Source organism: Thunnus maccoyii, chromosome 21 (assembly GCF_910596095.1).
Source record: "Thunnus maccoyii chromosome 21, fThuMac1.1, whole genome shotgun sequence".
Taxonomy (NCBI): Eukaryota; Metazoa; Chordata; class Actinopteri; order Scombriformes; family Scombridae; genus Thunnus; species Thunnus maccoyii.
The window spans coordinates 13,050,259-13,062,093 of NC_056553.1; the positions used below are offsets into that span (position 1 = coordinate 13,050,259).

Genomic DNA, 11,835 nt, shown 5'->3' on the forward strand with positions numbered 1-11,835 from the left:
TCTTATTTCAGATCAGACACAGTGAAGTGACTTACTGTTCCCTGAAGAATATTTGAAGGCAACAGACTATTAAACCTCTAGTCAGTCTCTGTCAAAGGTCATTTGTCGTCTAATCCTGTTCTTCCCTGGTTCATACAAACTCTCTGCAGACATGAATGCACGTCTGACCTTTCCAGGGTAGTCCCAGGTGATGTTGACTCTGGTGTTCAACTCCCCTTTAGCAGTGCAGTTCAAGACCAGTCTCTCTCCCTTCAGGGCCTGCACAGGACGACTGCTGTTCAGATACACCTCCATGATGTTACTCACTGGCACAAGAGAGAGAAAAATATAGGAAATGATACATAGAGAGGCCAGAGTGGACTAGAGGGGAGACACATGCATTTTTACGTGTGATTTATGTACTGCTGCGGAGTGCATGCTGACCTGGTCTGTGGACAAAGTATATACGTGACTTGTGTGTTACGCCGTCAGTGGTGGTCTGGCAGTAGAAGAGGCCAATGTAATAGAAGGTGGGAGTTCGGATGGTGAAGCCTTGCTTGCTGCTCCAAATAATGTTCCTCTGATCTGGACTCAGGCTGTGGTTGGGGAACTGTGGGAGGAGTAGGCAAAACACTTCAAATGTTTGACTGTACCAAAACCATGAGAACACACATCAAGCACAACTAAAACCTCACGTACAAGTGGGGAAATTAAGGCCCCAGAAGACTATCACAATGAGGAATTTTGATACTATAACCACAAAAAATGGAAATAAGGGTGGAAAGGCTCACTTGTGAGAACTTTGCAAAAACAACAACAATACACCCGAGGAAACATTAGCATTTGTCATTTGCATCACTGCCAGAAAAGAAAATAAATGACATGATTTTAACGGGAAAATGGCTCAGCTTCTCAGCGTCAATAGAAACATGTATCGAGTCCAGAGTGAGAAAGTGTTTTGTGCCAAATCCATGATGAATTTTGAGTCCTGAGGGGCAACTCCAAGCCAAGAGAAAAGTATTTATTAACAAGACTAAGAGTCTACAAACATGCCAGAGGCTCTATAAAACTGTAACACTCATTGCAAAAAAGGGGGAAAAGGCTATTAGATAGATTAACAAATTATTGGACAATTTGATTTGGAGCTGATGATGGTGCCAGATTGAAATATTATAGGGTCACCAAAGGTTCATGGAGACCAATAATGTTTGTACTTGATTTCATAACAATCCAGACACAGTTGAGAAATCTCACTAAAAAAATGAAAATATAAACCTCATGGTGGTGCTAAAAAAGTCAGACAATCACTGACATCAGGAGGATTTATCTTTTGGGGATCCTGATCTTCATGACTGTACAAAATTTCCTGGCAGTTTATCCAATAGTATATGAATCATAAGTGGTATTTGAAAATAGCATTTTTTTTTAAAACCTGAGGCTAAGTCCTTCTAATGTAGGCTATAGGTCTAATTATATTCAAAGCTGCATCTGTCACTGCCTTGTTTAATTTTTGTGAGATTTATCCAGGCTGAAACTGGAGACTTCAAGTCTCAAGATCTCATTGTTGTTACTGACTCAAGTCCAAGTCTGCAGTTCTGATGGATTATGTCCTTGTTCACGTTTACTGTAATGCAGAAGTGGACTTGAGAATGTTCTTTCGCTGATTAATGTAATTTTTAATCAGAAGTTGTCCCAGCTGAGCATTGGAGCCAGATATTGAGAAGGCATCAGATGCACAATCTACAATGTCTTGACTCAACTTGGAGGCAGAGCATCAGCTAACGGTTCAGCGTTTGACACTTTTTTTTCAACACCTGAACAAAACTGTATCCACTTAAGTGACTAATTTGTAGAATTGGGTTTGAACTAAAATCAAACTTTTTTGGCAGCTCCTTTGTTTGCTTTTAAGAAACAGATCTATCTTGGTCACAAGTCCTTTTTGGGATCAGTGGATTATTTTTGGTCACACAAAAATCTCCAGCTGATGCCAACAATAGAGAGTCAGATGAGTCAAAAAAAAAATCTTCACATGAAGCTGTCTGTATTCTCACAGGGTTCGTTTTGTAATCTGGCTTCTTGGCTACCTTGACATGGACTCTTGTGTAACTGTGTAACCTTGTTGTTTTCTTCGAGGCAGGCTCAAGGAAATGTTTACTAGAGTTTCTGTGACACAGTGGAAGCCTCCCACCCTCTCTCAAGGGAACAGGTGGACCACCCCCCCCACCGCCACCACCACCACCACACACACATACACACATCCCCCCTCCTGCACCCCCAGTGTGAACTGGCTGATATCCCCCCTCTCAGAGTGAGGTGACCCTTTCAGACGCCGCTAAGCTCCTCCTCTGTCCCTCTCGGTCCTGTAAAGTAGCCTCTCACTCTCCCCACCTACAAAACTCACTGGCGCCCCATCTAAGTGCCCTTAGTGCCCTTTCTGCCCCTCTTACCCTCATCCACCAACCAAACATGGAGGCAAGGCGAAGGTGGGGAGGCGGTGGTAGAGGTGGAGACAAGAGGAGGAGTGAAAAGAGCCAGAGGAGTCAGGATATGAGAAACGTGACTCCAGTCCATCTCCTTGCATCCTGTTACTACAGGATATAGACATTTGGACTGGAACCCCAGGTCAACCCCGACGTCCCGGACCTCCGGGACCTCTCGGTCACTTTCACGGCTAGAAGCGAGAGAGTCAGGCCTCCTTGGTATTGTTCCCGCTGAGAATGGTCGCATTAAAGATCCAGGCAAAGTGCAAAATCCTTCCAGGAAAAAAACACTCCAGAGGCCAGTGACATTGAGAAGATTCCTGGTTTAAGCTGGCCAGCGGAGGTCGAGAGGGGTGAGAGGAGCGAGCGGGAGATGAAGGAAGAGGAGGAAAGCTATTTTAAGAATAATTACCTTAGTGGTTCCAGGCATTTTTTGAGGAGATGGAAGCAGGACAAAAACATGTGTGTGTGTGTAGCCATGTCTGTTTTAGGATCTGATTCAAAGTTTGGAGAAATACTAGGATGTGACAAACAAGGTCTGGCTTGTCCAAATGTTTTTGCACTTCCTGGATCCTAGACATTTTCTTTTGTTACAGCTTTCCTCTTGATTTTTTTAAGTCAATTAAATTAAGTCAAGGAGCTTTGAAGTTTAAGTTGAAGAAAATTACTCATGTGAGTTAAATAGAGTCATCTAGGCTTGGGGACTACATTTTAAAAAAAGGAAACATGCGTTATAAAGTAGGGGCAAGACTTGAGCATTTACCAGACAGAGAGGGTCTGGCAAAAGATGCTCTTGAGTTGCATTATGGGAAGTGTAGGATCTAAGATTTTCTAGAGCTTGACCCATATAGAAACTAAAAGTAAAGATATCTCAGCCTCTGCTTCTGATTTTGACTATTCTTTTTAAAATCTGTCTCTCACAAGTACCCCAACATTATGAAAGTGTAGTATTAAATTGCTAGAGTGTTCCTTTAATTCATTTTTTTCTTAATTGTTTTCATGCATACAAAAAACAAACGTAGGCATTATTCACCAGAGCCTACTGTATGACAAATACTGTACTGTAGTTATTCACAAAAAGCTTCCTACAATGACGCACAAACCACTATATTAATGATCAGCACTCCTGATTAAAGAGATTGGACTGCACTTTGATCTGCTGAGGCCAACAGTAGCTGCTTCTGCTTCCTCCTCCAGGCAAGCCAGCTGTTTAAAGCATCAGGGGGGAAGTTGGCAGCCAGGGTTGCTACTACAAGAGGTGGAGGGTGAGATGTGGGAAGTGGTGCTGGCCGGGAGCCAACGGGGCACTCCAGACCCCATGTCCTGTCTCCAGGGGTAAGAAAGAAAAAAAAAAAAAGCCAACAGGATGACGTGGGCGCCGCTTGATTGGAAAAAGCCCGTAAAAAAGAGAGGCATCTTTGGTTTTCTTGAAGATGCGAGCAGACAGACAGTTTTGTTTAATCTGCAGACCAGCAAACTGATACATCAACATGAACACATGCAGACAGCGAGCACTCCAAACGCTCGTCTTTGCACTTAGTAAGACTGTCTGCTCTCCCCCTCACTCAGCACTCAAGCACCAACACTCACAAACACATCCGCACACACTTTCACACATATCCGCAGACGGACACAAACAAACGGACACACTCGCCACAGAGTAATGGCTGCCAAGATAAGAACAATGTTGCGAATGATCCGGAGAAGGAGAAACAACGGGACGGTGCATTGTGCGCATATGTGAGCCCTGATGGAAAAAACTGACTGGGGCAAGTGATGATGTGCAGAGAATGTGAGTGTAACGTTAAGTGTGTAGATACACTCGCTACATGTAGAAAACACATCCAAGGTGTCAGCATGCTTGACAGATCATTTCTTTTTTTCTGCACTGACCTTGACCAGCGTGGTGGTGATGTTAGGGTGGGTGACCCTGCAGGGGATGACCAGTGGCTGCTTCTCCTTCATGTACAACACATCTGGGCTCATAGCCGGATGTTCCACAAATGGCTGCTGGCTGTCTGAAACCCAAACACTGCGGTCAGGGACGCATATGGTACAGATAACAAGCATGTAAAATAAATGCAGAAGCAAAGAGTTTTTGTTTCTTACACACCAATATCATATGAAAACAATGAGAATATACAAGCATGTGTCAAGTTTAAAGGGTCGGATCACTCAAATGACAAAAAATATAGTTTCTCACCTCTAGTTGTATCGAGCCACACGGATAGTTTCAGTGACACTTGTCTGGATTTTAAGATATTTGTCTCTAAGGCTACTAGTAGAACTGCAGATCACTCTGTTTTGTCCAAACAACAGCTTAAAAACTAGATATTCATTTTAGAGTCGTATAAAAAGAGACTATCAGCAAATCCTCACATTTAAGAAGCTTGAAAAATGACTGAAATTATTAACCGATTATCAAAATCTGTCGATCGACTAATATTTCTGAGATTTCTGCCTCCACCCCAGTACACTGGAGGTTAGTGGAATTATGTTTGTGATGTTCAAAGCATTGAAAATTGACATTTAAACTGATTCTTTGGTAGAAAGTAGTTCTGATGAAGCTTTTCACAGGGACAATTTTTGAAAAGAGGAGCATCTGTTAAATAGTTGAACTTTTTAATGCTGTGAGCACAGCAAATGAAATTCAATTTGCCTCTTGTTTTTAATCTGTCTTCTTTCCAGGTCCTACCAATTTGGCAGCACCTGGAAGTTACTTGACATCTTCCCAGATTTATATTCAATATGTTTTAATATGGACCCCTAATATTGTCATGCAGTTTCTCCATAGTGGATTTTGGCTACTTTGTGCAGTACATAAGACATCTACTGCATCCTCCTCTGTTGCTCTTCTTCAGGTTTCTTCTTTTTGTTTTGTGTGTTAAAGGTTTTTTTGGGAGATATCGGGACCAGTCTGAGGACAGATTGTAAAGCCCTTTAAGGGTAATTTGTGATGCATGATTTTGGACAAAATAAATTAATTAATTGACTTGACTTCATGTAGTGGGGTAATCTCCAAATCTATGGTCAAATAAGCCCCAAAACTATTTGCATGGCAAGATACAAGAGTTTAAGGATAGGTTCACAATTATTCAAGTAGCAAAAGTCAGGTGCCCGAATGAACATTGAAACATTGAAACAGGTTTTGCTTGCTGTAATCATTCCCTCCTCTTCATACCGACCATTAGAAGATCCCCTCCAAATATGCTTAAAATGTAAGCGATGGGGGACAAAAAATGTATTTAAAGGTGTTTTTAAAGTCTTTTTAGTAAAAAAAAACAAAAAACCCCAACCTTCTTTGTCTCAACTGACAATGGTGGTGATGGTGGAAGAACAAAAGAGGGACTTTGGCACTAAAAAGACTTTAAAATATATTGACTTGATTTGACTAATTTGGATGACTGAAGCTTCATATTAGCTTCAAATAAACTTAAATACATTTTTGCATGGAAGAAGGACTGTGGATCTTATCCCCCATCACTTACACTGAAAGTGCATTATAATCTCTTAATGGCCAGTATGAACAGGAGGAATGATTACAGCAAGAAAAACATATGTCAATGTTAATTTGGGCACCTGATTGTTGCTTTATGACAGACAGAAAAATTGTGAACCCTTGCTTTAAGAGAGAAAATAATCCTTTTTTGTAATTTTGAGCAAACTGAGCCTTTCAATTCATGTGCACATAGGAAACCAAGAAAACAATCACCTGCTGCTCCACAAACACACAAACAAACACAATTGCAAGTATCAATCGCAACAACAAACAAAAACAAACATACACACACTCCTAAACATACACACACCCATTCATTGAATACCCATTGAGCAAATGACTTCAAGTCAACAATAAACACTCAGATTGTTTAGAGGCAATCAAACGGCCTCTCTGAGCTTTCTCCTCCCTGCTTGACTACTGTAATATTTCTGTGCCATTGAAAGGTGTGGGTGTTGCTCAGTGTATTGTTTGTTACTGTAGGGTGTTATTCAAGGAAAGCAAATCTCTGAACATTCGAACAAAAGTACCCCAAGGACTAGCGGACTGAGGGTTTCCTTCTCTTGCTTTGATTTCATATAGAGGGCTCGGGGAGGAGGCATCGTCTGAGCAGAGCTGCAGGCCAAGTCTGATGCTTAATGGACATGGCGACCTGAACGATTGATGGCCCCCGAGGGTCCTGTTGGCCAAACAGTAGCATGCCCTGTGACCCTGGCCTCCAGCCCAGCTCCGTGCTTAGATAGCGACACCCCCCCCCCCTCAACCAGGACAGGGAGGAGCTGCCCCGGGCAGACATCGTGCCTCCTTTGCCCCTGGATACTACTGAGCCACTGGCCTTCATCTTATCCTTCACAGCTACACCTACACACACACACACACACACACACACACACACACACACACACACCTCCCCGCCGCTACCTTGTAGAGACACAGCGACATCCCCTCCCAGCACACCCCCTTCAAGCCCTTCCCCTCCTTCCCCGAGCACAGGATGCTTCAAGCAAGGCTGAGCAAAGCAGATAAGGCTGATGCCCTGGGAAACTCTGCCCAGGCCTGAGCCTTTCAGCAGCTGGGCTATTCCTGGCCTCGAGGTAGCACGTAAACGAAAGTAAAAAAGGATTTATATATAGACGACAGGGAGGTAGACACGGGCTGAGAAAAGAGAGGCAGGAGAGGCGGGGGGTGAAACTGTGCCAGAGTCATCAAGAAGGATGTGTTGTTGGGACAAACTGTGTTTAGATATAATTGGCTCTCTGGCATTGGTCTGTATTTAGCACCCACCACATCCTGTTTAACCTGGGGATATAAACAATAAGCATGCAGGGGTTGAAGGAGTGAGGGGTTTCTCTATGAATGTGAGAGAGTGTGCAGGACAGCTAGAGAGAAAGAAACACAGTCGGAATAAAGAAATGATCTGGGTGATGCTCTTCGACCAGTGTCTTACCTGTGATATATACATAAACAGAGGCCTGTTTTCGGATTCGGTGTCGGTAACGGCAGCGGAACTGGCCAGTGTGCAGGGTCTGTGCACGTCTGATTGTCACATGGCTGCAGTAATGCTGGTTTGTCCTCCCACAGCGAGATTCCTGCATTTGCACCTGATCTCTGTCCAAGCCTGCTGGGAACGCCCACGTCAGCTCCCAGCGACCCCTGGTCAACAGGTGCAGAGTTGTGAAAGTTTGCACTTCGAATACACTTGAATGTCAAAACACCTTTCAGCTAATGATTGTTTTAATATGTGCAGGTGAGGGAACGATGGAATAAAGCCTCATTAAAATATGTTTCCAGAGATTTAAATTTCTCTGTCTGGCCTGACAAAAGGATGGTATAAAGAGGTTTTTCGATTTTTTTTTTGACATTACAAAGATCTTTTAAAGTCACATTCTTTATGTTTTGGTTTCTCCTTTTGGAAAATGAGAAAGAAAACTCAGATTTGCAGACACTGCTGGTCTGGTTTTGATGAAACTTTACTGCATTGTTCTGTCATTAAAAAAGAACAATAAAATAATTGGCCTTTTGAAGACGTCTTCTCTGATGTGGAAGCATCTTAAAATGAGATTCTTCCTCCCAGAGACCTTCAACTGTACTGAGTTTAACCTCAAAACAATGACATTCTCTACAGAAAAAAAGTCTGCAACTTGTTTCTGCAACAACTCAGTGTCCCAATGAATGATTTAATTTCATCCAAAGTGTGATTTAAAGTTGTGAACCATGGTGCGTCTTCATCCCACCTCAGTTCCAAATTAGGGTTTTCTGTCTCAGATCTATCTACCTGAAACTCACCTGCAGTTGAGCAGTAGTGTCTGGTTGGCATCCAGGACCAGCTGCCTGGTTTTCACATCCAGTATAGGCACGCTGTACTTCCCCTTTGGCTCTTTATCTGCAGAGGTAGGACAAAGGATGAGAATACAGGTGTAGAGGCAACATCTCATCACTGATTAACTGCAAGTGATGGGATTAGTTGTCTGATGGCTTTTCTTGATCCACATATGAACTCTTTTATTAATTGGTGCTCTGCAGTGAGGTCAGAGGTCAAGGTCAGCATGTAAAGAGTCTTGAGGAGGGTGTACACTTGCTGAAATGGGACCATTTTTAAAGGAAATCCTGCAAGACAAAACACTTTACAACCAATAAATAGTTGGGACAGTTCCTGTAAGCTCTGTCACACCAGACTAAACTCTTAACTGACTGCTGGTCCCTGCTGGTCCCAGTTCCCAGTTCCACAGCACGTCCCCCATCCAGGACAAAGTATCTGTGACCCTTCTCACATCTCCTCGCTCAGGCCACTTGACAACTCGTGTGGAAATGCGTAAGCAGTGTCCCTCTTGTTTATCAAATAAAGACATTTCTCCACTCCATCGCTGAGGTTTATTAATGAGAGATAAAGACTGCTGTCTGTCCGCCCTTCCTTCCTCCAAACAACAGCGGAAACATCATTCAGGGAAGTCCGTCCTTCAATGTGACTGCTCCTTATAGAGTGTATAACACACGGCTCCAAATACTCTCCAGAACACAGTTACGTTACTGCTGTGTGAGAAGTTAAATCACTTGTACGACAGCGAGTGAGTTTATCACTAAAGTCCATTATTACCACTCATTGTCAGCATCATTGTTCCCAGTGGATGCCCCATTGAGCAGATCTAGCATTACTCACACTGCTAGCACTTCCTATACAGTTTCCTTGGATTTCACAGTGTGTGAGTAGGCAAGAAACAAGCGCACGCGCACACGCACGCACACACACACACACACACACACACACACACACACACACACACACACACACACGGAAGAGTAAAAGAAGAAAGAGGGGAAGTTAGAAATCTCCTCAGAGGCATTTTGGAAGTTCTTCAACAAGCTGCAAAGTGTCTAAAAGTCTCACTTTCCTAATAATTAAGTGCAGTTCTCGTCCACTTCAACAAAGTAAAAGATAAAGTTTATGGTTTTACACTGGGAAAATCTTCCCCGCTGACACATCAGGAATGTTGGAAGAAACTGATTTATTACTCACATACAAAAGTGATACTCAATACAAGATAATCATGCACCTCAAGGTCTTTTTGCACTGATTCATATCCCTCCATCTCGTCCCCAAAGCCTCTAAAATCATTTCCAGAGAATCCACGATTCTCAACTTTCTGCATTCTGTTGTGATCAGTCAACACATGAGCCACAAAAAGTGGTAATTATCAATAACATGTCACTGAATGATGTCATTTATGTTTTATGTCATTTTTTGATGATTTTCAATTAAATGTGTTTTCTGAAAAAAAAATCCAAGGTTTTCTGTTACTATCATCGTTATTTAACCTAAAATTTCATTCTAATTATACTCATGGAAAATGAATGTTTGTGAAATGTATATGAATGTAGGATGACATATATAAAATGTACATAGAAATTCAAAATTCCCTAAAATCTTGACTAATAAGCAAGTTTCTAGTTGTGTCTTAGTTGCCGATTTCGCTAAGCAGGAGATAGTTTGTGATAATTTGTGTAGTTTACTTAAAAAACAGACATAAATAACATAACATAACATAAAAACTATTGATTTAAAATATTTAAAACAAGTATTAAATACCAAATGCTTCGAGTTTCATACAAAAAAGTCCAAAACATAGGTACAAAATGCATGTTAGAAATATTAAACATAGGTACAAAATGCATGTTAGAAATATTAAACATAGGTACAAAATGCATGTTAGAAATATTAAACATAGGTACAAAATGCATGTTAGAAATATTAGAGTTGAGTAAACGTTTATTAAGAGATAGACTGTGTCAACTGATATAATGATAGCATTTTTATAGCTCATCTGTATTAAGACACTGTATGTACGGTATGTGAAGATCTGAACTTCAATAGAGAGAGATCAGCGAAGCGCATAAAAACAACCTGCCGACTGTTTTAGCAATAAGCACAAATTAACCTCGGTTCCTGCTCACTGGGTATTTTCCCTCAGCTGGTCATGACCTTTCGTTCATTTATATCAGAACTTCCATTTGACAAACTCATCAGTCTCAGGAAACAACGCCCTGCGTGTGTCCATTCAACCGGGGCCAAGCGCACAAGGAGCCGGGCCACAGAGGTCCGCATAATCCAAACAAGTGTCCCGCAGGATAGCGCTTATCTCCCTCACTGCAGTCGGTGTTAATAGAGGTTTACAAACTGAACAGTCTCACACACACACGTTCGCACCGGTGACTTAATTGGCCGTTAAAAGAGCAGCGGAACCACAGCGTGTCACAAAGGCGAGAGGCAGATTTATGTATCTTTTGTTTTCTTGCAGAGAAAAGAGTGAATGACCTGCCTTAGTGGTGGAGAATACTCTCTTTTAGAAAAGCACTAGGACGCCTTATGACCCTGCAGAACCATCTAGTTTATGGGAAATAATATCCACAATAAAACTCGTGCGTAAAATGGATTTTTCTAGGTTGCAACTTCTAGTCTCGTCTCTTCTTTAGTTCACATCGCAAATGTTGCGCTGTGTAGTAGCCTAAATAACTCAATAAGAACTTTGAATAACCAAATAAGATATTAAATATACGAGCAGGAGCCCAACTCTTTACAGCAGGTGCTCTGAGCACCCCGCAGCGGTACGGCATCAACAAAAGTGAACCTGTTACTCACCTTTCGCAAGAACACCATACAATCCACAAAGCAGGCAGATGAGAATAGTTTTCATGATGTTTGCGGACTCCGGTGCAATGAGCGCGTTTCAAAGATAAAGTGTGACACAAGTTTTATTCCTGCTGTTGTTTTCTCCCCTCCAGGGTTAGACTACACACACACACACAAAGCGCAGCGCTCTTGGCTGTGGCGCTCAGCGCTGATGGCCAGTGAACGCAGATGGTTGGTTTCCTGAGGATAGCTGCGGGAGATCACGCAACAGAACACCACGCTTGAACTCCAGTGCAACTTTTTCCCATCGTTTTGGATAGTGGCGCGGATTTATACAGTTCCCACAGTGCAGCCACCGGATAGAGGGCTTCCGTGACGTCCATTGACACACCCAAGGCGCGTAACAGCAGTCCCCTTTTAGCTGTCCCCTTTAAGCTGTCCCCAGTGGTCAAGCTATCGACCAGTGAGGCGTTGATTAAAAATAATCGAGTTCTTTTTCTTGAATAACTTTTAATAATATATTATATTATGAATGAAAATGCCTTTAACCAACCAATAACAATCAACTTAGGCTATCAAATTTTCAGAAGTAGCAGGAATTGCATCACCGACTATCTGAGAGGATGCGCACATGTCCGCTCTGTGCATAAATTTTATGTACTCCGGGTTGGTACACGGGATTAGCAGCACGTAGGCATCGGGTTAGGGTTAGCCGGTGCACGGTCGGGTGGTGTTTTCACGTACGCAACGAC

At 42.4% G+C, this 11,835-nt stretch overlaps 1 protein-coding gene across 2 annotated transcripts in view; it reads right to left on the bottom strand.

Annotated features, from left to right (window-relative positions):
* Window positions 1-11,563, bottom strand: part of flt1 (fms related receptor tyrosine kinase 1) — a 35,284-nt gene extending 23,721 nt beyond the window's left edge. Inside the window, exons 1-6 of one of the 2 annotated variants that reach the window (XM_042398736.1) lie at window positions 11,093-11,563; window positions 8,245-8,341; window positions 7,406-7,611; window positions 4,353-4,477; window positions 424-589; window positions 169-305 (exon numbers count right to left, since the gene is read on the bottom strand). In XM_042398736.1, the coding sequence (XP_042254670.1) occupies window positions 169-305; window positions 424-589; window positions 4,353-4,477; window positions 7,406-7,611; window positions 8,245-8,341; window positions 11,093-11,147 (786 nt within the window). In that variant the 5' untranslated portion in view covers window positions 11,148-11,563. The remainder of the gene's footprint in view (window positions 1-168; window positions 306-423; window positions 590-4,352; window positions 4,478-7,405; window positions 7,612-8,244; window positions 8,342-11,092) is intronic. The other variant, XM_042398737.1, reaches the window with a different exon arrangement.
* Between the last annotated feature and the right edge of the window lie 272 nt (window positions 11,564-11,835).